General features: G+C 36.4%; 1 protein-coding gene across 1 annotated transcript; it reads left to right on the forward strand.

Annotated features, from left to right (window-relative positions):
- On the forward strand, positions 1-26,592 carry LOC139115110 (NPC intracellular cholesterol transporter 1-like). Its single transcript, XM_070677013.1, has 19 exons — positions 1-274; positions 4,746-6,179; positions 7,132-7,370; positions 7,769-7,869; positions 8,654-8,838; positions 9,673-9,801; positions 10,610-10,792; positions 11,261-11,375; positions 14,509-14,774; positions 14,995-15,084; positions 16,051-16,241; positions 18,515-18,639; positions 18,929-19,058; positions 19,962-20,014; positions 20,915-21,056; positions 21,653-21,884; positions 22,624-22,737; positions 24,204-24,366; positions 25,185-26,592. Exons 1-19 carry the CDS (start codon positions 191-193, stop codon positions 25,319-25,321), a joined length of 4,113 nt encoding a protein of 1,370 aa, XP_070533114.1. The 5' UTR covers positions 1-190; the 3' UTR covers positions 25,322-26,592.
- The last annotated feature ends 279 nt before the right edge of the window (positions 26,593-26,871 follow it).

Genomic DNA, 26,871 nt, shown 5'->3' on the forward strand with positions numbered 1-26,871 from the left:
TGAGCACATACCCTCACCTTTACCCCTCAGTCGCTGGCGTAAGCTACACGCCCGTCATATCCTCTCGCTAACCGAGCTGTGTTTCCTTTGGATCTTAGATCTCGACAACGTCTGTAAAATTTAGAGAAACAATTCATCGTCACTGTATAGCGGCAACTTTCTGACCAGTTAAAAACGTACGTTTTCCACGATGGTAGAGACGTCTGTCGTAGGTCGATTTCACCTGACGACCGGTGCCGTTCTCGTGATGGGCTTGTTTGCCATCTTTTCACAGGTATGTGCTTTCTATTTAGGTCGATATTTTCTTGGGATATTTGAATCGAATCCCAATAAACCAAACGAATGATGTATGTCTTTGTGTGAAGATATTTAAACAAAATTATCGAAGTATGTTGAACGCTGGGCCCAGCCAATGTCATGAGCCGGGCTGAAACACTCTATTACAAACGCGATGCATGGTGGCTAAAAAACATAATTCATGATCGGCTGATATTTCTTGATTAAACTTTCTTTATTTATTCAGTGATCGGAGTGAAGCCCGGATGGGCACTTACGTCACCATTGACTCGACTACAATTTATGGCTCATTTGAAAAAAATGTATTGCTGATTGTAACAACAATTAACAATGTCAGTTGTAAATTTTGCCGCATAGACGTCAAACTTTGAAGTTATTTACCTGTACACTCTCCCACATACAATAATTGAATTATGAACGTATGCCACGAGGTATTATGTGGTACATTTGTCAGTTTTGTCTTGAAATCCAACACTCACCACACATTACAATTCCCTGTGTACAAAGTGCCTGCTCTCTGTCACATATACCATAGTCCTGTAAAAGTGTAAACTAGTCAAATCCATCATCCGAGGTCTGTGCATTGGAGCATTGTAGTACATCCATGATTGGAGGTAGCACAGTGTTACACACTGTGTGCTACCTCCATGGCATGGATTGACACACACAACTGCCTATTGTAATACCACATGTGCAATTTGTTAGGGGAGAAAGATTGGTAACATTTGTGTAGCTGATGGTGGGTTGCAGACTAAGAATATGCTCACATAGATACATGCAAATGTCAGATAACAATATGGAAAATTTTAAAGCTTAGACTACATGAACATTTGTGGCTTAGAATAGGAAAAAAATAAGATGCTATTGTGTCAAAAATTGTAACTATGTCCTTAAAAAGTCCTGTGTCTGTGTGTATGGTAGATGGTCTGAAATAAACTTTGTGGGCTAATATTTGTTGAGAACCCATATTGAATCATGAATGTGTACCACTTTTCAAATTACAGCAACCAAAATGTTACAACAACAGAATACAGCCAATAGTCACTTTGAAATCATAACAATTTATTATCATATAACATCCCCAGTTTATCCCTTTATTATGATTTTTTATTTTTCAATTTTTCTCTTCCCTGCTATACGGGTGTATTTGTTTTAAGGTCCCTCCAAGAATTCATTTTTCCACAATATACCATATTTTTCTGTGTAATTAGGTACTTGATCAGTGGAACGCTCAGAAAGGGAAGTACAATTTTAAGGAAATGAGTAAATTGTGATACATGTAATATCACTGTGGTTTCCATTAATACTGAACTTTATCCTTTTCTGCTAGTGTGTGTGTGTATGGTCTATAAATAAAGATTGGTTGATCTGTGTTACATCATTAAGTTTTGCAAAGTAATGATAGATTCCTAACAGCTCTTTGAATTGTCAGTCATTGGGTTGGTGGTTGTCAGTCCAAATACACTGACAGAAAATGACAACATTTTGCTACAAGATTACTGTGAGCAGACATTAAAATGAATGTAACTTTGTGATATTGGTAACTCACTTACAACGTTTGCCCCTTGCCTTATTGGTAAGCTAATGAACTCTTTATCTATGTTTCCCCCAAATCTTAGCTACTCTAGATTTTGAAAATTCTTGATTCGAAAACTCTGGATACTGTTAAAACATGACAGTTATTCAAATTGTGTTGGTGTGTGTGATCAAGATGGAAAGCACATGTGTGCCGTGGAAGTTCAGTATATATAAAATAGGATTGAAAATAGTATTTACCCTTTACCTGCCAGACACTCTCTCTTCCCCATCAGCCAACTCAGAGAAAAGCGGCATTATGCCAAAACCATACGTACCGTACATTCACTTATTTTCACCCATTTGGCTTTAGTCTATAAAATGAAAATCGTGTTTACAGTATCTGTGATTTCAGGGGCCTTCAAATGTTCAATTAATTGGACATATTGTGCTTCACTACTTTTAACAAACATTTTATTGAACTTGGCAGGAAAAGGATTAATGATATCAGGTAAACAACACTTTCTGAGGTATTTTCCAATCTAATTGGGCTAGAACAGTTGATTGTACAAGACACTTTATTAGAAAAGGTGAATACTGAACATTGTGTAGTTAGAAGTTCAGTGATGTCACTCACTGACTCACTCAAAACTTCAATTCCGTGGTAAAAATTGTGCTGACCCTTAGTACCATCAAGAAAAACAAACAACAGTAAATAAAAACAAACAGCATACAACATCATGATACACACAACAAGGTCATAATAGCTTAATACACAACAAGGTCATACTCATGAAGGGTAGATAACTGACCCCCTCGAGACAACACGTCAACACTTACATGGAAATGAATGCCCTTTTTAGACTGTACACATTTGTAGGAAGTAAATCAGCTGCCATATATTTTAATTAAGCCTTGAAAAGTCTTTACACTCCTGGACAGTTAGTCTAGTGAGTAGTTAGGGTTTCCTCTCGGGTGATTCGCAAAACATCTCAATTTTATCTTTAAAAAAATCAACAGACTAATGTGTTTATTTTTGTGTAATTGCCTTTTGTTGAGGTCATGATGTGTTGGAAAATATGACATAGTCAAAATAATTGTCATTAGTAATAGTAATTTTGATTCAAAAATAGACGACCATTTTTTCTCTTATTAAAGGGCATTGAACAGATTATCTTGGTACTTATCAATTCAAATTAATCTTGCCTGAAGTTCTGTTGAAGAAATTAGTGTACTTTATAGCGGAGTTCAGTCTGTCCATTGTGAACAGAATGCCCTTGGAGACAAGGGTTAAGTATTGCAATAGCATTGAGGAACATATCAGATTTGACTATAAAATTCAACATGAATTTTTTACTCTGACATATACCTCTTTTCAGTCATTGAAAAGATAAGCATTTTTGAAAAGTTTTGAAAACTGTCATTGTATTTAAATCCTGTTGAGTGACATGCCTTGATTGTCCTAATTGAGCACTTTGCTAGAATTGCCAACTGTTCAAGTGCCTTTTTTATCAGCACCATCACACCCGCATACCCATATACTACCACAATAGAAATGACATACATGTAACTTCCATTATTAAACCACCCACAAGTCATTGAAACAACATAGGCAATAAAACTGTTTAAAGTATTTCAATCAAAGGCATTAACAACTGTGAAATGCTGGCATGGTGGTTTTGAAAAGAAATCAGTATGATTCGTATCATGCGATGCTATGTGAGCAAAGCAAAATTGTCATCACTTTGTATCCCTTTTCACATACATGTATGCAAATGTTTGATTATTACTTTTGCTAAGTTAGTGTTAAACCAGACTTTCAATTTGCCAAAACCACGTACATAAATGTGAACAGAAATACATGTATTACCATCAATCTGATTAAAATCAGATGTAGAGTACGGCGACGTCTCTGTACTTGCGCGGTTTTCTCTTGTAGTGAGAGGCGACAGCAAGAGAAAACCGCGCAAGTACAGAGACGTCGCCGTACTCTACATCTGATTTTAATCAGACATGTATTACCATATGCATTTGACCACATGGGTTTGTTTGTACCACCATCATGTGATCTGAGTCTACTGAGTCTGAAGAACACATTGTGTCCTTTTTGTTTCGGATTAGAACCATTTGAGTTAAAACAGAGAATCTTACAGGATGGGATAGGAATTTAGTCATCTTCTCCAGTGTAAACTAAAAGATAAATACTAGTACATGCTGAGCCAATGATGTTTTGTTGTATTTTTGTATAAAATTTATCGCTACAAACTGTGTCTATTAAACATATAATGTTTTGTAAATTTATGTCATGCAACACTGAATTGTGACAAACAACTTACAACGCCTACATCCCCTGAGAATTGGCCTCCTTCAAACATTCTCAATATCACAATGATCCAAGCTGTCTGATACTGAAAATAGAAAGTCTATGCACCAAACAAAGAACAATAAGCACATGTGACTGAGTGTCACATGACAGTGCCCTCGGTGTTGCATGGATTTAAATATATACATTGTGCAGGGAATTGATTCAAAATGTGTGAATACATGTATGTGAAAGTCACACAAGCTTACATGTCTTTTAACATGTGTCGTTAGTTTGTGTCTGGACTAATATCAGTGATATGTCATTGACAGTTCATGCTGACATCACAGCATTCTATTGACCTTTGCTTGTAACTGTTATAGCCTGTTCACCCCTTTTATGTAAACAGGTCCAAACTCATCATTGATAACAATGGGTTTGGGCAAAACCACTTAGGTAAAAGGGTTCATAGATATACATCATGGAGATGTGTACAAATGAAATTGATGGTTTTAGAGTAGTGATGTATTTCATTGAAAATCAGTGTGATCAGTGATTTGTTTTCACGATTTTACAACAATTTTCATCACCTTGGCTCATGTTGTCGCATCTTCATTTACTCTTGTTTCAGGCATCTTCAAAATTGGTGCACAAAGAAGGATACTGTATTTGGTATGATGTATGCAGTGAAAACCATGTCAATGGAAAAGCATTAAACTGCCTTTACAATGGTCCTGCAAAGCCAATGTCAAAACCTGAAGATATTGCTCTTCTGAAAGAAGTGTGTCCGCATCTTGTTCCAGATGAGGGACCTCCCCTGACATGCTGTAGTCCAAGTCAGCTACACAATTTGAAATCCGGTCTACAAGTTCCAGACCAAACATTCTCCAGATGTCCATCATGCCTTCATAACTTCTACAAGCTGTACTGTGAATTCACATGCAGCCCTGATCAAAGTGTGTTCCTCAATGTCACTAAGATTTCTACAGATTTTGCACCATTCAATAAAACCCACAATGATAGTTCATCAGCAATGGAGACAGTCAGTGGCGCAGACTCTGCATTTAGACCCAGACAAGCAGATACAACTCCAGTTCTTGAAGACTCGGCTCACAAAAATGGTTCTAGCTATGTCCTAAGTGTACAAGAAATTGATTATTACTTAACTGACACTTTTGCTGGAGGCATTTATAATTCTTGTGCCTATGTGTTGTTTCCAAGTTCAAATTCAAGAGCTATCTCAATGTATTGTGGTGGTTACACAGCTGATCAGTGCTCTCCAAAACATTTTCTTGATTTCATGGGGGATGCAAACAACGGTCAAACACCTTTCCAGATTAACTTCCATATAACCAATAACAAAACCAAGCCATTGCCCGGGAATATGACATCTTTGAATGCGTCCTATGTAGCCTGCAGCCAAGCTGTAACCAATGATACAGATCCATGTAGCTGTCAAGATTGTCCTGCAATGTGTCCTCCTCAACCAGATGTACCCCCTCCTCCCCCTGAATGGACCATTTTAGGCCTCTATGGTCCTCTCTTCATTTCCATATGTGTCTTCTGTGGGTTTTTGGTCGTCTTTGTGATGTCTTTGGCGTTGTATTATGGATGTCGCAGAAAGAATGAGCTCAGAACTTCTGTGAACATCAATGGCGATACTCATCCAAGCTCCAACAGATATGTTACACCAAATGACATAAGCTGTATTGAAAAAATTGGTGAATTCTTTGAGCGGAAGTTGCAGCAACTCTTCTTGATGTGGGGCAGGCTTTGTGCAAACAACCCAATCAAAGTAATTGTTGTTTGTATAGTGTTAGTTGCTGCTGCATGTGTTGGTGTTATGTATCTGGAGATAACCACCAACCCTGTAGAACTCTGGTCAGCACCTACAAGTCAAGCCCGTCTAGAGAAAAACTACTTCGATGAGAAATTTGGTCCATTTTATCGCACGGAGCAGCTGATCATCACATCTCCAAACCATAACTGGACAACATATAGTACTTATCCATATGGTGATGTCATACCATTTGGACCAGTCTTGTCAAAGGATATTCTTCATCAGGTAAGTTTTTCTGTTACTTGTTTGTCCCTTTGGATTTGGGAATTCATGGCATCAGATGGAGTCAGCTTTTTAAAAGAAATTAATTGAAAGAAAAACAATGTCTTATCAATTTTGATGTAAAACGACTGCTATGTGTACCATGTGATTTGATCCTTATCATTAGTGACAACTCAAAATGTATTTCTGAAATGTAAAAGTTATATATGTACTTCGTACTATTTTACTTTTGTGTTATAATCAAGTGAATTGTATTTATCACATCAAGTATATTAGTCCTTTGGACTGAAGTCCAAAAAACTAATGCCATTGTTTTTTGTACACCGTATGCCATAGACACAGTTATGTCAAAAAATATTCAGTAAATTTTTCTGAAACTTGGCATTATAGTCACTTTAGCAGATATCCCCAGACATATTTCAGTCATTTTTGTCATTTAATCATTTTAAAGTCCTGTATTAAGGATTTTAGTCAAAATTTGCATTTTCAACTTTGCCTCAAAACAATTTTATGTGATCATTTTTATGGTTGGCATGTGAGTTCCTTGAGCTGAACAGAATTGCTCATGTAATTAAATAATGGTTGTATCCATTGTTAGTCTTGTTGTAACATGGTCAGGCCAAAACAATAATTGATGTGAGTAACCAGTAGCTCAGTGAGGCAAAAAAATATACTTGACAGATATGTGACAAAATAACTGATCAGTGTGCATACCAAAACTGAACTGACTGATAACAAACTTTTGAGATGAACTTTAACCTTTCACCACGTATAAGTCCAAAGGACTTCATTGCCCCCTGACCCCGTGTTTTATAATTTGACATGTCTTGACATGGCATTCATAGCAGCTGTTAAGATACGGGCATAGATAGAAAGAAATCACTTTGATGAAGGGACGGAACATTTCAGATCTTGTCTATTCATGCATCTTAACTTTTTCTGTGACTTTTTTCAGGTTCTTGATCTCCAGTTACAAATTGAACACATGAAGGTGTGGTTTGAGGCAGAGAAGCGACACATCACATTGAAAGACATCTGCTTTAAGCCTCTGAGTCCAGATAATGATAACTGCACCATTGAGAGTGTGGTACAGTACTTCCAAAATAGCCATGAACAGATTGACAGGGAGGCGTTTGATTCATCTGGACTTTGGAAAGTGGCAGATTACCATGATCATTTTATCTATTGCTCTATGTGAGTATTATCTGCAGTGTACTTGTAGATTGTATGAAATACTTCATGTATTGAAGATCACAGGATCATTACATTCAACATTGATTTAGCAATGACTTTACCCACTGATAGGAACACAAGAAATTTGGATACAATATACAGTGTGACTTACATGGTAGTATGAACCAGCAATGGAGTGCTTCCCATGTAGGGAGGGTTATATACATTGTATCAAATTGCACTTCTTATCATTTATAGTCAGAGTTGTTTTCTCCGTAGTTTTGATCACTAAAAAGCAAACAGTCTCAAAATTGTGCTAGTGTCATTGATTACATGTATTTCTGTGAAGTTAGAAGTCCAAACCATGTTACAAACTCATGCCAGCAAGACATTGACACATTTTGTCTTTATTTCACTAGGTCCCCAGCATCATTGAATGATACAACTCAGCTACATGATCCATGCTTGTCTACATATGGTGCTCCTGTGTTTCCATGGGTGGTCCTAGGTGGATACGATGGTAAGTTTGACTTTGAGAAAATGTTTTAAGTGTTCAGTGTTGACATTAAATAGGACCTTAAATTTGATTTGACTAGATCTTCAACCCTAGTAAACTTGGAAACTTGTATCTATTACACTCATCTTCAGTTTTGCCATGCTTTTTTATGCCATTCTGTATCTCCAAGCCCCATTTTTTTCTTATAACATTTTTTCAACCTCTTCTGACAAGAGCAAGTTCACGCACACAAACAAAAGATCAGACAGTTTCAACATAGAGGGAGTACTTCAAAAACATTCCACTGAGTGATGATGACAAGTTCAACTTTATCCGAAAGGCACATACATGCACTGGTAGTTTTTGCCATTTTGGGAACCCAAGTTAATCCTCTTTCTCCCAAGTGGTATTTTTTATTTGGTTTGTCTGTGGAGCCTGGTAGAAAGAGGATTAAATTACGAGTCATTTGAATATTCTACTGAACATCAGTAACTTGGCTTCAGGGAGAAGGAGCCCTGATACTGTGTCAAACAATAGATGGTGAGCTTGAATATAACAAATGGGGGCATCTCAAATGAAAAATTTTCAATAATTATCATTAAACCATTTATAGAGACAACTCATTTTCTGTGAAGTCAATTTTATTGGAATATTTTGAAATGTGTTATATAATTAATTTGCTTGCATAGCATATATCCATGTAGCAACAGACAAGAACAGTTTTTCTGTGTTAATGAAATTTTCCAAATAAGTAGATAAGAAAAAGACATCCTATATCTTCTGTTTGTTTTTCTCTTGTTCCCAACAGGTCAGAATTACGCCAACTCGACGGCCCTAGTTATAACATTTGTTGTGAACAATTACTTACCAGGGGAAGCTAACAGTTCTGCAAGTAGAAAACTTGACATGGCAACAACATGGGAGAAAGCTTTCCTTGAGTTTATTTCAAACAATTATACAAACAAAAATTTGTCAATATCTCATTCCGCAGAGGTGAGCTTTTACTGTAGTTTTAAATGTTTTTCAAATTATAACATAATCCATGAAACAGCAAAAGCTGAGTATACTTATTCCATTGATACTGCAGATATCAAACAGATACCAGAATTTGTTATAAGATGTGATCCAATATGGTATGCTGTAATGTTCCAAGTTAAATCTTGCTGTCCATGGTTCTTATCTTAATACTAATCATTGTTCTTCATTCGCCAACTTTATCAATTTATGTGCTATGAAAATGTTAAACACTGTTTAGAACACATGCCATAGTGTGTTTTATATGTTTCCTGAATCTTCATAGTTGGAGCATGTTTTTTTGTCCCTGTGATAATGGGAGTAGATGTTTTTAGGACTAGAATGGTGCATGGCTACATTGAAAACAGATTGTTTCAGTTGAAGGAAAGGCTATCAAGCTAGCTCCAACATCCAAGAACCTTATTTATTTACAAGAAAAGATACTTCACAATAAGGATACCGTAGACACCCTCTTTGAATCTCAGCAGAACTGCTCAAAGTCAGTAATTACTATGAAGTTAAACATATTTGATGCCAAGAAAATTGCAAGTGTTGCAAATGAAAGGAGACCATTTTACTCAATGCAGTGGATATATTTATCATAATATCAGAGAAGACCGTTCAACTCAGTGTATACCTTACAAAGTATATTACAGTGTGAAATGAGTTCAGTCACAATGAAAGGAACCTGTAGTTATTGATAGGTTATAAGTTTTACTCCAACACATGTATTGATGCAAACTTTTGAACATTGATTCATTTTCTCAACAAGACTTCTTTTCTAATGTATCATGCATGTGTTCCTGTTTTCAGCGTTCTGTTGAGGATGAAATTGAAAGAGAAAGCTACGGTGATGTCATCACTATTCTTATCAGTTATCTTCTCATGTTTGCGTACGTTGCCATAACATTGGGAAAAATCACTCGGTGTAACAGATTACTGGTAAGTGATTTTAGTACACCTTGCCATAACATTGGGAAAAATCACTCGGTGTAACAGATTACTGGTAAGTGATTTTAGTACACCTTGCCATAACATTGGGAAAAATCACTCGGTGTAACAGATTACTGGTAAGTGAATTTAGTACACCTTGCCATAACATTGGGAAAAATCACTCGGTGTAACAGATTACTGGTAAGTGAATTTAGTACACCTTGCCATAACATTGGGAAAAATCACTCGGTGTAACAGATTACTGGTAAGTGAATTTAGTACACCTTGCTCATGATTCTCGTGGTTGTTATTGAAATAATTTTCTATTATCACAAAGGGTATTGCTCAATATCAAGTGCCCCTTTCTGGCAGTGAGTGTCATTTTAGCCAAGCCAGACAAAGTACAAAATTTCAGAAATGTCAGATGATGTAAAGCATGTCAGTAAATTTGTCATTGCTATTTCGTGTAAATGCACGGTAGTTTGCATTTAAAAAGCTCACAATTTACAAGGTTGATAAATTCTTGTCGTACTCCAACAGTATGTTGAAACAACCACTTTTCAACTTGTCATCACAGTGTCTATAAGTGTAAAATGCACCTTCATTACGTGTGCATTGTAATTCTTGTCAACAAAAGCAACACAGTCTATACATGTACAGGTTGAGTTGACAAGCTATATACTCTGTATCTCTACATGTTTAGGGAGTAGAACAGGATACTCATTAACATGCAAAACAAAAATAGTAAAAAAATCAAAAGTTTTAGCTGTTTGCCCTCAATAAAATGCTGAATGTGTCTTTCATTTCTTGTTGACAGATTGACTCCAAGATAACACTAGGACTGAGTGGTGTGCTTATTGTACTGTGTTCAGTTGGTGCTTCCCTTGGTCTGCTGGCATACTGTGGTGTAGCAACTACCTTGATTGTCATTGAAGTCATGCCATTCTTAGTCCTGGCAGTCGGCGTTGATAATATCTTTATATTGGTGCAACGATATCAGGTACAGCAACACAGATACAGCATTTCAAGACACAGATCATCATCAATAATACTGTTATGTCTTGTTGCAAAACAAATTATTGCTGTAGATCTGTAACACACTGAAGCAGGATGAATGATCAAGGAACTGCTATTTATGTTTATAGATTTACACATTGTGGCAAATTCTCACGGAAAGAGTTCTGCATTATTCAGGACCATTAAGTTGTGAATATCAACAGATAACCACTGTAATCTTACATTAGGCATCAGTCAGTGATTATCACCGTACATGAGTACAACTTACTTAGCTGTAAAAATCTGCCAATTTAAAAAGTTCTGTTTGTGAGATGAGGGATCACTTAGTGATACCACAACTCTGTGTTTCTGTGTTGCAATGACCATCTACTCTTTGAACTCTAAAATAAGCTTGTTATGATTAACAATGTGAATTGTAAGTAATCGTTACGCTTTTGTTTCTGTTCTGTAGAGAGATGTTCGTATGGCATATGAAGACAGATCAGATCAGATAGGCCGAGTGGTTGGAGAAGTTGGACCCAGTATGCTACTGACAAGCTTGTCGGAATCAATAGCATTCTTTCTCGGTATGTCAAAAGTTCATAATGTTTTACATAGTTTTGAGAAATGGTAGGGATGTGATGTTGCATGTTATAAATGCCCCTACCCATTTCAGACCAAACATCTTGTTAATTAAGGAGCTTTCCGCCTTTGCGACGACCTATTTTCAAACGTGAATTTTGCCATCAAAATGTGTACTTTTACCCAAGTATTATATATCACCTGAAAGCTATTTCTATGAATTTTTTTGTTTTATTGAGAAAATTAGTGTGCGATGATTTTTTTGAAGATCTTAGTGAAAGTGTAAAGAAAATGGGTGGTCTCACGTAAAAAAGTTTAAGTCTGAGCGGAGAGGGGCTATTGTTTAGGTGTTAACGGGCAATTGGTCTTCAGAATACTGGCTAAAAAACCTTTATCTCAGATTTTTGAAAAAGGCCTTAGTTTTTTCACATCGTTGAGTCAAAGTTTCTCCACCGATTAGTCTTACAATGCCGCCTAATTAAGCAGCAATAACTCGACTTTAAAAATCTTCATAAAAAAACTGAGACACAGTTTTGGAGACAACCTACTTGACAAACGTCTGTGAAAATCTGGTGAACTTCCGTTCACGCATTCTCGAGTTAAACTCTTTTGAACGAGCTGCAATGTGACATAATGCCGAACTGAGAAAAAGGCGATTTAGTAAATTGGTTCGGGTTTTTCCTTTTGAATGGCAATAAACAATGTACTCAACCGACAAAACACTAAAACCAGATAGTGAAATCAAAGTGTTCAACTTCAACAGTATATTCACTCATTGAAATCAGTGTCAACGGTCGAAATGAGGCTAAAAAGGGTGAATTTTGGGAGCGTTGTACTCTTTTTAGAGCGCAATCTACACAGTAGCTGATGAGTAAATAAACTTGGGAGTGCCAGGGAAGGGATTATGCATAATCTGTTGACTGATTAGTTGTAAGGTTTAAATAGAGTATTAACTGTTCGACCTAACTGTCGGAACTGCTACGGCATCTCGATGCCGTCTACACGAGCGCTTGGACTTATTACCTCCATGACAAGCGTACACTATAGTGTAAGTTTATGGCAGCATTCGATTCGACCTCGGAAACGACTTGAAGCCCATGCAATTTGTTTCCACCTTGTATTTTCTAATCCCAAGTAGTTCAAGTGCCGCGTTTTCTGATATTTCATTTTTATTCATAAATCGTTCAACTCACTCAGTATTCTCATCGAACGGACAATGTCGGGTTTCTAGACCTTTTGGCGCAAAGTCGTTTCGGCCGCACAATTTCCGACGCCAAGACGTTTAGGCAACGCGACCAAAGACGTTTCGGCACTACCTGTTTGGGGAACTGTGCCAAATGTTACAAATCAAAACACTGAGAAGTATAGTGTCAGCATTCACATGCTTTAAAGTTTGTGAGAACATGGTGAAAACCGTGAGAAAAGAGTTTCATATCATTTTCAATAGCAATAGCCGCCGACACTGTCAAAGTTTGAAAAGCGGCGCCTAAACGGCACTGTAAAAGTCATACTGGTCAGAACGCAAAGGTCACGCTTATGAATATGACTGGTCTGTCAGTTACTTATAAGTTTGAAGGGAAAAAAATAAATCGTAACGGGGTGTCGAAATGTCTTGGGGCCAAAAGAAGCCGAAACTTCGGCCGAAAGAGGCCGAATGTTGCTTGAATGTTGAAGATGTGAAGGGTGTCTGTTGCTGTATTCAAGTGTTCCCGCTGTCACTGAGGCCGTCAGTGGAACGTACCGTTTATGTATACGGGACAGCCTCTTCAAAGATGTTTAACATTACGAAACGTATCCACCACTCCTGGTGCTTTTACAAAAGCACAAAAATGTCCCAGATAAAACATTTAGTGTGTGGGCCATTTTTGTAATCTGAAATTGTACCGTCAACAATGTCATAAGTCTGACCTTGTCCGATTGTGTCGATAAATTATGATCTTTTGGGAGCGGCCACCCCTATGAGAAAAACGGTAAGACCCACCTTTCGCCAGGTACATTCTATGGTCTTGACCCACGCAGTGAACGTAGGTGTTAATGGGATTTTCACAGCGGATGTTGTCTAAGTGCATGTGAATACTGTGACGCTGCTTGCTTAGCGTAATCCCTTGTCAATCAAGACTTAACGGTAGTCTCAAATGCCAAAATGTACACCTGTGCCTCTCGGGAACTTCACGACCAAGATATTCTACACACAAGGAAGATCAATATTATAGGAATACTTTTCAGGGATAAAAGAAAAATCGTGTTTTTATCTCAAAATACCAAAACAAAGGCGGAAAGCTACCTTAAGGAGCCCCCATTTCAAACTTCTTTGACGTTTGACCCAGTCAAAAGTCACATGGTTGAAATTCCCAAAAGCTAAATAAGCAAATACACATTTGTGCAAAATAAATGCCTGACACAAATCCATAGTTGCCAGTCAAGTCAAAGTTTACTTTAAACAGTAATGGAAAAGTCTTTTGTGAACTCTTTACTTCACTTCAAGTTTGAAATCATGCCCGATGTTGGACTTTGATTACACTGAAATTTATCATATCTATTTTAGACCATGTTGCAGAAAAATACACCCAGAGGGCCAAGGGCGGCACATGTACCTATAACAAATAATGGAAGTGCACCCTTTGGGATTTTGTTTACAGTATTATAATAATAATAATAATAATGGGTTTTATATAGCACACATATCCACAAGTACTTGTGCCCAAGGTGTTTTACAATTATTATTTGTCTGAATGTCATCTGCTTATGAAATCAAATTCATTGCATGTAGTTTGACAAACTTGAAATAATTTAAATGGAGTTGTTTTCACCGGAACAGTTGTCAGACTTAAAGGTACACAGTCACCTGTAATCTAAATATGTCCATATATGGTCAGAGGGGCATTCCTTGATATTCAAAATGCCCATGTGAGGGCACTGTTTTTAAAAAGCGGCCATCCGCTTAAAATCTGTGATTGGTTAGATTTTCTCTATCCATGGTAACTGTGGCAAAATGGGAACAGGTGACAGTATACCTTTAATTCTGATTTTGATAGTACAGTCTTTGTAGTGAGAGTATGTTAATGAAGTACAGCTGAATGCATTCAGTTAAATCAATAACAGTGCAAAGCTGATATGATATTTTATTGTTTATTTTAGGTGCCTTATCATCAATGCCAGCTGTCAGAGCATTCTCTCTCTATGCTGCCACTGCTGTGTTCATAGACTTCTTGCTCCAAATCACTGCGTTTGTTGCATTGCTCTCCCTTGATTCCAAACGACAAGAATCAGGTCGTCTTGATGTATGTTGCTGCGTTCCAACAGCCAAGAAGGAACCTGTTCCCAAGGAGGATGGAATTCTGTACTCTTTCATGACCAAGTACTATGCTCCATTTCTTATGAAGAACTGGCTACGTCCAATTGTGGTAAGTACAATACAGTTACCGGTAGTTGCAGAAGGCTTCCAGAGGGCGCCCTTTGTAAGGGTTTATATCATAGTCAGTGATAGTAACACACAACCAGACAGACAATCAGTGCTTACAAGAGAGAAATGGTTTACACTACGATGACAAAAATTAATGATTGCAGAATTTACTGTTAACTGAGAATTTTAAAATTTCTAACACTCTTCTCTTTTTTTAACAGACGATAATTTTTGTGTTTATGTTCTGTGGAAGTGCAGTCCTTATGACCAAGGTGGAGGTTGGACTTGATCAGAAGCTATCCATGCCAGAGGTAAGAGTTAAAATGGCCTTCCAAATGCAGATTGTTAATAAACATGACAAGTTTGTATCTATAAATTTTTGAGGACTACAAAATTTATTGTTTGTTTCTCTGAGTTCCTATGGACCATTGCAATTGGTCAAAGAAAGTACGTAATCCATATAAGACGAAAGTTTCAATGATGTCACATTATTACATTCACAGGAAGTAAAAATGTGATTTTAATTAAGGTTGTTGACAAGATAGGGATGATATCTTTTTTGTGATGTCATTATCAGGATTCTCTTATCAGAGACAAAGTGAGGAAAAGTACATATCATGTAACAAGTAAGGTAGTATGCACCTTGAAAGTGGAAGACTTAAACTTTTGCTCAAACTCTCCTCAACGAAACTTTCAACCATTCTCTTACCAAAGCATGAATAATAATTAGAGACAAATTACTTGAGATTTCCCGATATTTGAAATTCAAAATGGCTGCTTTCCCTGGGCTAACTCTATGGAAAAAATAAAATTTTGGATTTTCGAATAACCAAGATGGTGAAAACTTTTCTTACACCAAGAGCTTTAAAATGAGACCCCACAAGTGGTAGATCAGATGAGAATTGATAAAATTTGAAAGCCCAAATTTCTGTCCCCAGGACGTGTTAAAAAAAATAATTGGCATATTTTCTATATGTACTTACATGTCAAGAAGAATTCTGAATTGTATGGTATTATATTGTATTGTAGTATCATTATTTTTTGACATATTTACCAGTTACTATAGTTACTATGATGAATTGTGCAAGTAATCCCAAATCAAGCATGCTTCCTTTGTCGAAAGCCAGATAGTTAATGTGCAAAATGGTTAATTATTATGCTGTCTATCAACATTTTAGGTTTGCTCTGATAAAGTTATAAACATAGAGCGTGAAACAACAATCTTTCTTGACTCCACAATCATCATGTCAAAAGTAAATTTTATGGGTTTTTTCCAGGATTCTTACATGATTGACTATTTCAACAATCTCAGTGAATATCTAAGTATTGGTTCACCAGTATACTTTGTTACAAAAGATGGCTACAATTTCACAAGTGAAGTCGAACAAGATAAAATCTGTGGAGGTTCCGGATGTAATGATGATTCGTTAACATCACAAGTCTACCACGCATCACAAATCAGTAACTAGTAAGTATTTTACTGTCTACCACGCATCACAAATCAGTAACTAGTAAGTATTTTACTGTCTACCATGCATCACAACTCAGTAACTAGTAAGTATTTTACTGTCTACCACGCATCACAACTCAGTAACTAGTAAGTATTTTACTGTCTACCATGCATCACAACTCAGTAACTAGTAAGTACTTTACAGTCTACCATGCATCACAACTCAGTAACTAGTAAGTATTTTACTGTCTACCATGCATCACAACTCAGTAACTAGTAAGTACTTTACAGTCTACCACGCATCACAAATCAGTAACTAGTAAGTATTTTACTGTCTACCACGCATCACAACTCAGTAACTAGTAAGTATTTTACTGTCTACCATGCATCACAACTCAGTAACTAGTAAGTATTTTACAGTCTACCATGCATCACAACTCAGTAACTAGTAAGTTCTTAACAGTCTACCACGCATCACAACTCAGTAACTAGTAAGTATTTTACTGTCTACCATGCATCACAACTCAGTAACTAGTAAGTACTTTACAGTCTACCACGCATCACAACTCAGTAACTAGTAAGTATTTTACTGTCTACCATGCATCACAACTCAGTAACTAGTAAGTACTTTACTGTCTACCACGCATCACAACTCAGTAACTAGTAAGTATTTTACTGTCTACCATGCATCACAACTCAGTAACTAGTAAGTATTTTACAGTCTACCATGCATCACAACTCAGTAACTAGTAAGTATTTTACTGTCTACCATGCATCACAACTCAGTAACTAGTAAATACTTTACAGTCTACCATGCATCACAACTCAGTAACTAGTAAGTATTTTACTGTCTACCACGCATCACAACTCAGTAACTAGTAAATACTTTACAGTCTACCATGCATCACAACTCAGTAACTAGTAAATACTTTACAGTCTACCATGCATCACAACTCAGTAACTAGTAAGTACTTTACAGTCTACCACGCATCACAACTCAGTAACTAGTAAATACTTTACAGTCTACCACGCATCACAACTCAGTAACTAGTAAATACTTTACAGTCTACCATGCATCACAACTCAGTAACTAGTAAGTACTTTACAGTCTACCACGCATCACAACTCAGTAACTAGTAAATACTTTACAGTCTACCATGCATCACAACTCAGTAACTAGTAAGTACTTTACTGTCTACCATGCATCACAACTCAGTAACTAGTAAGTATTTTACAGTCTACCATGCATCACAAATCAGTAACTAGTAAGTATTTTACTGTCTACCATGCATCACAACTCAGTAACTAGTAAGTATTTTACTGTCTACCATGCATCACAACTCAGTAACTAGTAAATACTTTACAGTCTACCATGCATCACAACTCAGTAACTAGTAAGTACTTTACAGTCTACCATGCATCACAACTCAGTAACTAGTAAGTACTTTACTGTCTACCATGCATCACAACTCAGTAACTAGTAAGTATTTTACAGTCTACCACGCATCACAACTCAGTAACTAGTAATACTTTACAGTCTACCATGCATCACAACTCAGTAACTAGTAAGTACTTTACAGTCTACCATGCATCACAACTCAGTAACTAGTAAATACTTACTGTCTACCATGCATCACAACTCAGTAACTAGTAAATACTTTACAGTCTACCATGCATCACAACTCAGTAACTAGTAAGTACTTTACAGTCTACCACGCATCACAAATCAGTAACTAGTAAGTATTTTACTGTCTACCATGCATCACAACTCAGTAACTAGTAAATATTTTACTGTCTACCATGCATCACAACTCAGTAACTAGTAAGTATTTTACAGTCTACCATGCATCACAACTCAGTAACTAGTAATACTTTACTGTCTACCACGCATCACAACTCAGTAACTAGTAAGTATTTTACTGTCTACCATGCATCACAACTCAGTAACTAGTAAATACTTTACAGTCTACCACGCATCACAACTCAGTAACTAGTAAGTATTTTACTGTCTACCATGCATCACAACTCAGTAACTAGTAAATACTTTACAGTGTACTATGCATCACAACTCAGTAACTAGTAAATACTTTACAGTGTAACATCTCTCCCAGGCATAACTGAAAACTATGAAGTAAAAACTGAAAACTGATGAGTCTTTTTGATTGCGATAAATGTTGGATTATGATAGCAAATCAAAAAATAAATAGAAAATATAAAGTATCAGTATACTGCTAAGTTCATTTTGTAAATCATTCACAATGTCACAAACATTTTATGTTTTGTTCACACAGCACTAGAATAGCTCACCCAGCAAGTTCCTGGCTAGATGATTTTTTTGATTGGTTGAATGCTGGTGGTGCCATTCCATGTTGCCGTTACTACAACCAATCAGGGCAACCCTTTTGTCCAGCCACAGGTATGTGTATGATTCATATGAAATAATTGTAGTTTTAACAGGTCATTTTCTTTGAATGTCAGTTCAAATCAACTTTCTTTGACTGCATTCTCTTGGTGATTAATTCAGTATTCCTCGTACTTGACTTAATTAACTGAGGATACCATTAGAGCACTCGAGGATTGAATCCAACAATTAGGAACGGAGATACCGGGTAGACCCATCACAAAACCAATCCACTCACAGTCTTGAACTTCATTTGCCATACAACAAATGAAGAATTACCTTTCTCTGTGTTATTTTTCTTCAGTTGGTGCAAACAAGACATGTATCACATGCCATAGTGGATCAGAAAAAGGTCGCAGACCAACAACAAAAGAATTCAATAAATATTTACCATATTTCTTAGAAGATAACCCAGGGACAGAGTGTGCCAAAGGGTTTGTACTCACAACATTCTCATTCAGAATAGTTCGGTTTTCAGGTGACGCTGAACCACTAGCTGGACTTGTGATGATTTTTTTTGGCTTTTTTGTTGTTTTTAATGTCAACTACAGTTTCTTGTTCAACTCCTAATAGCATGTTAGGTACACAGTATTCTTCTGTATGTCAACTCAGCCTGTACTCATGCAGACTGTATTATTTACCTTTGATGTGTGAATTCTGGTCTTGACTAGAATTGCAATGTAAACAATGACAGTGTGTAAAGACACTTGACAAACTGATTATTTGGTACTTCAACATGCTTTAGGGAGTTGAACAAGAACTTGCAAGAAACAACAAAAGTTGAAAAAAATTAAAGTTACAGATACTGGTCGTTTAAGAGAAATATAAGAAGAATAAAAAATCTGTCTTTGAAAAGCTTAGATGTTTATAAAGGATTGTTAAGATTGAAAACAGTTTTCTTTTGGAATTGTTGAATCTTGAAGGATTGCAAATGGATTTATTTTTATTTCTAGAAAGGTTTAAACTGTTGCCACAGCTGAAATGAAAAGCAGAGATAAGGAAACAGTCATTTTCAAATTTAATTACCCTTGAACCCTCTTACCGCCATGGTTTGATCCAACCCCATTGTTTTCAATGCCGATTGTAGACCTGTTTATAGGGAGTGGGGGTGAACAGATTAAATAAAATCCTTCCAAAATTTATGATTCATTATCTTCATGTTGAAAAATAATTTCCACCCTGGGCCATTTAACAGCTACCCTACATGGCAAATGAAGCGGAGTCTTATTTCATGTTTCAACATGTATAGTATAGCAATGTTTGTGGCATCTAAGCCATGTCATTGATTACATGTGTTTATGTCATTGAATGCATGTGCTTATATTATTTCATTTCAGTGGCCATGCAGCCTATGGAAGTGCAGTCACCTTTGAAGACGGTCGAGTTGGAGGTAAAATAGTTCCATGTTGTAGCTACCCATAATGCATTGCCCTCACTTCAAAGATAATGTTTCAAAGTTTTGTGAGACACATATGAATATTCGTAACGTATGTTGTGATGGCCAAAGATTTACTGACATGTTGGATGTGTTTGGTCTGGGATTGTCAGTGTATAGTGGTCTGCTGCTTTTCTGGTCTATACAGTGCAAGATGTGAGGCACATGAATATTCCACATTGATAAAGAATCATTTGCATAAATTTTAATACAAAAAAAAATGCCCAATAATATAATTTGCATAATCGAATACTAATATACCCCACATCTTGCACTGGTGGAAGTCAGTGAACAATACCATCATTGCAATTTATTTAGATCACAGTGGGCAATTATTTATATCACAGTGGGCAATGGTTCTACTCCGGAATAAAAAGGACGCGATGCATTCTACACACTCAGTACGCTCAAATAATCCTGTGATGCCGGTACAAACAAGCCCACATGTATACTAACGCGTATGGAAATACACGTACGTCTATGCGCGTTTGCGCACATGGCTTTGCTTGTACCGCGGTCGATTCGAATTCCGGGTTTGGCCTATTATTAAGATCACAGTGGGCAATTATTTAGGCAAATTAACACTATGTTGCAAGTTTGCTTCATTGCACTTGACCCCTCATGCCAGTCAACTGGTTTTATAGCACGGATAGCCATCATGTACCCTAAGAATGTTACAAAAATTACATTAGGATATACTATTTTTCACTCACAAAGTTTAAAAAATGGACTGTAATGCCTTCTGAGAGTCTGACAGTAAGAATTTTTGGCTTCAGTGCAAATACATCTTTCAAGAGTACATGATTCAAATCATCAATTTAATAAACTTCCTTTCCTTTGCTTTTTCCTTTCCAGCTACTTATTTCATGACGTACCACACAACTTTGAAGACCTCATCAGATTTTATAGAAAGTTTGAAACATGCCAGAAACATAAGTGCCAATATAACATCAATGCTGGCTGTTGATTATCCAGGTTTTGAAGTTTATCCATACAGGTAAGAGGATGGATTCAAGTGTAAATTCTAAGTTCTGTATTCAGAAGATTGATTCCACTGAAAAAACAGAGAATAGAAGCATAGCAAGTTTTGGTGGATAAGAAGAGCTCAGAGACACAAATCGACCTGATAGCCATATTCACAGGACATGACAATTTTGAAGGCCATGTTGGGCAATGTGGAAGCCATCACTCATAATCTTACTGTGTGATTTCCATTCCAAGGAGAAGTTTTTTCATTCAGTCTGGTGCAGAGATTCTTATGTGAGATATTCTTAAACTTCTTTCTAAAAATATATTACAGTTGTTTAGCAATTTGCAATATTGATTTGCAATCTGGATATAAATTTGCTATCTGTTGTTGGATGAAGTCTCGTCTTTTGTGCTAGAAAGGACATAGATGTGTAAGAGTCTTTAATTTAAAGCTATTGTTGTAAAGAAATACTTCAATATATTTCTGACCAGAGAAATTCTGAGATAAATACGGTAATTTTGAACTACATTCTGCTTGGAATTTGTATAAATAAAAAAACAAACATACCATGTGTTATGTAATTAAGTTAAGTATTCATTTGAAATAATTTTGATTTATTTCAGTGTTTTCTACGTGTACTATGAGCAGTACTTATCAATCAAGGATGACGCCCTGTTCAATCTTGGCATTTCACTGGCAGCCATCTTTCTAGTAACCTTCACTTTGCTTGGACTGGCTTTCTACTCAGCCCTGATAATTTGCATAACAATAATTATGATATTGGTGAATATCATGGCAGTGATGTATCTGTGGAATATCTCTTTGAATGCAGTGTCATTGGTCAATCTTGTCATGGTAAGTCCAACACGTCAAGTGTACATCATTGTTTATTTGAATCTGATATTGTGACAAGTAATATCATCAGCCTTCTGGACTTTTTGTAATTGAATGAGTGTGAATGGGCAAGTGAACATACAAAAATTATATGCAACAACAACATGCATAGAAATACATGTATTTCCATATACCGGTATGTTTGTCCCTGTGGGTTTTGCCTGTACCATTATTATGTGATAGGGTGTAGTTGGCCCAACACCGTACATCCATTGTATTCTTGGGTAGAGCCATTAGCAAGCATGGCTATGAAATAAAGGATCTTGCTTGTCGTTGCTGTTGTACTAGTCAGTTGTGAGACCATAGTGTGAAAACAGAATTGCATAGTTTTATTACATCATTTGATAGCAGTGCTCACATCAGCTGACTTCCTCATGAGACACTAAGAGTAATGCCAGACTAGTTGTGTATGCATGTTTTCTTTGCTGTATGTATTCACATGTTCAACCAGACACTCTGGATAGGCGACCTTAACTGCCTTCACAAATTTACTTCTGATGCATACAAATAATCTTTAAGGATTATAACAAGTCTCTTCTGCTGTGATATTGACATGTAGAAATACTAAGGAATGTCCTAATTTCAATGTGAATTTTTTGTATCAAGAACATGAACATACATGTATACATGTCATGTACTTTGTGTAGGGACAGAAATGCAGCAATGGCAATGTATCATATCTATTTGTACATTTTTTCAGGCTATTGGTATATCTGTTGAGTTCTGTTCTCACATAGTGAGAGCCTTTGCTGTCAATACAAGTCTTACAAGAAAGAAGAGGGCAGAGTTTGCTCTGGGTCACATGGGAAGTTCAGTAAGTCATCAAGTCCAGAGGTGTAAAAGCTCTGTACTCTGCTACAGTTGTGTGTATATCTGGTGTCTGTAGAGAACCAGACCCCAGTGATAACTTGAAATTGTTCTCAGCCAAATTGCTTTCACACTTAGCTTGTCAAGGAAAAACATGACCAGATTATATTATAATGAATGCCTTGACTTTGTATTGAACTTGCTGGAAATATTGATCATAATGGTGCACACTGCTCATCTCAGATATTTCTCAGTTAATTGATGACGTGGTCATACTTTGAACATATGAAATACTTGAAACGAGGCAATATATCTGAAATTCTATCAGAACACATGCACTCAGGATCTCAGCATTGTCAGGGGGAGATACCTGTATAAACCTCTCCAGTCATCGTTGATATTTGTATGTAAACTAGTGAAAGCTTGCATATTTAATGAGCTTTCATAATTTGGCAAGACCTACGAAAACATAGAGTGAATTATCAATGATGTCATTATACAGAACTTCAGGGATAACGTTGACACTGTGAAGGATTTTAATGAGTTTATTTTATCAGCATCATCCTTGGGAGTTGGGTCATAAGTCATGCCATATGTCACAGTCACCAAATTGATTCAATTGTGAAAAGCAGTGAAAGAGTTTAGAAAAGATGACTGATTGGCCTGATGTCTGTGATATTTTATCACAGTTGTAGTGAACAAAAGGATCGACAATTTTTAAATTAATTGACCCTCTAAAGATATGTGAACGGGGCTCAGTCAATGCGAAGTAACTTTATTCCGTCAAGGATAAATAAGTTGACCCAAGGAAGATACTTAAACAGGGCCAGTCAATGAGAAGTAAGTTTATTCAATCAAGGCTAAGTAAATTGACCCAGTCAAGAATTTAGTGTACTGACACAACCATACCAAGGCAAGGATAAGTAAACTGATAAATCTATACAGTAAATTATAATTGAAGTGACTTGGTCAAGGAAAAGATGACTGATTCAGTACAGGGATAGTTCAGTAACCCACTCCAGGATAAGTAAAATTACCAAATCAAACTTACCCAGTCAACAATCATTACACCTACCTAGTCAAGAATGAGTATTAAAAGTAGCCCAATCAGATATCAGTAAACTGATCGAGTCAAGGATAATATGGCAACTTAGGATAAGTATAGCAATGTAGTTTTTATCAGTCAAAGATAAGTAGGCTACAATGTCAAAGATGAGTAAATCCAAAGTTGAAAGGTTGAGAGGCACTCATGTTGTTTGTCTGGAAAAATGAATCAGCTGTTCTTATGATATGGCATAGCTGTGCAATGGTTAGATGATAAGATTATGACAAGGCAATTATACAAGACATCTGAATTGTTATGGATCACATGCAACCAGCAATCTCAGCATGTTGAAATAGTATTGACTATCAGTGACAGAAAATATCAACCATACTTTGAGTAATTCATTTTCTTTCTGTTTAAATTTCCAGGTACTGAGTGGAATAACCTTGACAAAGTTTGTTGGAATCATCGTCCTTGCATTTGCCAAATCACAGATCTTCAAAGTGTTTTACTTCAGGATGTATCTGTGTATTGTTGTGTTTGGAGCTGCCCATGGCTTGATATTCCTCCCGGTCTTCCTAAGCTATGCTGGTAAGTCATGTGTAAATTACAAAATACCAAATACATCAAACATTACAACAGTAAATATTATGAACAGTGAGTTTCTAAAGAAGCAAGTGCAGATACAAAATACCTTTCATAGGTTTTCATCCTCTTTTTCACTATTATGCATGAATTGATATTCTACAGTTTTGTTAACACAGACTGAAGTCCCAGTTGTTCATCTTCTTCTAATTTGATGTAAGAGGGAAATTAGAAACCATCGGTCACCAAACACTCTGTTCTGATTTCCTCTTGCAAACAACTAACACACTTCACTACTGTTACTGTACATATATACACTACCATGCAGATGCAACAATAACCATGAGTAAGCTTTATTGCAACACTCAGTGTTATTGGCATTATACTTCAAATGATGGTGATAATGATGATGATTACAATGATGATGATGATGATGATGATGATGATGATGATGATGATGATTACTGTAAGGTATTAGTGTTGTAGTCATATTTCAATTATTGTATTTCTTTATCATTTCTCTGAGTTTGAGTGACAGTGCCATCTCATCATCGTGTTGGGAATTGTAAAACTTCTTTACCTGTGGTGATTGTCGATTGTTCTGTGTTCATGTGTCTTGAGTTGAGCAATGTGAAATAAGTATTGCTTTTTCAATGGGTCATTCAAAATAATCAGACCAACAGATTCTACACCATTGCTTTCCATCACAGTCATTATTGACAGCAACTGTCTGTGATGTTGGTATTGGTAAGGTAAAAGACACTGGTTCATTATTGTAAGTGGAAAATGTTGGAATTAAAATTAATTTTTAAACCCCATTGTAGGTCCGTCTGTCAACAAGGCAAAGCTGTACAACGAACAATTGCAAGACAAACCAGTGGCAAGGTCATCATCAATTAATGAGAAATCACCTCTACTTCGACATCGCAATGAATTGCCTACTGGAGAATATTACACGTAATGGTACACATAGAAAATGTCAGAAATGGAAACTCAAAAACATCCCACAAAACACAAACAATGCAAAGAAGACTTCAAAAAGACAAATCATGAAACCAAGTTGATGTTCAGATGTGATCATGAATTGCAGACATCTATGCCTTCAATGCGATACATTGGAATCCAAGCTTTGTGCTGATGCTGATATTTATTGGTTTCATGTGACACTTTATGCCTGATCTTTACAATTTTGTTGCTAGTAGAGATTTTTACACATTTCAATGAACTTTCAAGACATGATGTAAATAAAAATGAAACAAAACCTTGCTGCATTTTGGTTAACATTTAGTCCAACACAAGTTATGTATCAATTTAGCCTGACATTAGTTTACAACTATTTAGCCCTCTAGTAGTTCTGGTATGTAGCCGTTTAGCCAATCAGTAGTCCAAATATGTAGCTATTTAGCCCAGCATTTGTTGATGTAGCTATTTGGCCCAATTTAAGTCGAGTAGCTATTTAGCCCGATGGAAGTTGAGTAGCTATTTAGCCCGATGGAAGTTGAGTAGCTATTTAGCTTGATGGAAGTTGAGTAGCTATTTAGCTCGGTGGAAGTTGAGTAGCTATTAAGCTTGGTAGGGATCTTAATTGTCTATTGACAACCTCAAAGTGTCACATTTTGATTGTATATAGCGATTTCAAATCAGTCATTGATTTTAATAAAATGCTGCAATTTGAAGCAACCTTGGTACAAAACATGTAAATGAGACTCAACATTTCTAGAAAGAGAGACTTGTAAACAAAGTAGGCAATATTTTTTACAGGGTATCCTAGTTTGAAGAAATTAAGGGGTAGATCAGTGTGATGTTTTTGAAATTGAAATCAGTGTAGACAACAAGATGTCATTGCCAAAATTTGCTTGCTGCATTGTAAATCAAGGAAAGAATCTTTGTTGATTTGCACCTAGAAGAAATCATTGTGTTTATTTACTGAATGGTACAAGTCCCAAAGCTGGTTTTGTCAGCATTTCGTTTGAAATCAATACTTTTATAATTGTTTACCTTCATCTTGTGCAGCATAGTTGCAAAACCAAATCATGATTTTTAACTTTGTCCGTGTCAAACTACCAACAATGCAATGTGCATGGATTTTGTCTATGCATAAGTATATATACAAATGTTTTGAGAGTGTTTGACAAATATCAGGTATTAATATGAACTGCTGGTGTACAGCATTTTATTGCAAATTGTTTTGTGTCTTAACTTTCATTAAATATCTTATTTAGCTTGTGAGGGCTGATTTATGAGAGGTATGGACTGCATGGAAAGTGGCTGGAACTGCTCTGTCTTCATTTGTGAAAATTTGAACAATGTATCATGCTGTCTTTGACGCAACACTTTGGTGTAACACTTTGGTGTAACACTTTGGTGTAACACTTTGGTGTAACTCTTTGGTGTAACACTTTGGTGTAACTCTTTGGTGTAACACTTTGGTGTAACACTTTGGTGTAACACTTTGACTCAACCTAATGTTTATTTTCATGTGTATTTTGGTAATAAGGGACAATTCTTTAA

Source organism: Ptychodera flava, chromosome 17 (genome assembly GCF_041260155.1).
Source record: "Ptychodera flava strain L36383 chromosome 17, AS_Pfla_20210202, whole genome shotgun sequence".
Taxonomy (NCBI): Eukaryota; Metazoa; Hemichordata; class Enteropneusta; family Ptychoderidae; genus Ptychodera; species Ptychodera flava.

Bases quoted from the DNA above. Each gene is read 5' to 3' on its own strand.
- LOC139115110 (XM_070677013.1), top strand. From the start codon at position 191: ATGGTAGAGACGTCTGTCGTAGGTCGATTTCACCTGACGACCGGTGCC. The intron at 10,793-11,260 runs GTACAGCAACAC...TCTGTTCTGTAG, and splicing joins TATTGGTGCAACGATATCAG to AGAGATGTTCGTATGGCATA. The intron at 24,367-25,184 runs GTAAGTCATGTG...ACCCCATTGTAG, and splicing joins GGTCTTCCTAAGCTATGCTG to GTCCGTCTGTCAACAAGGCA.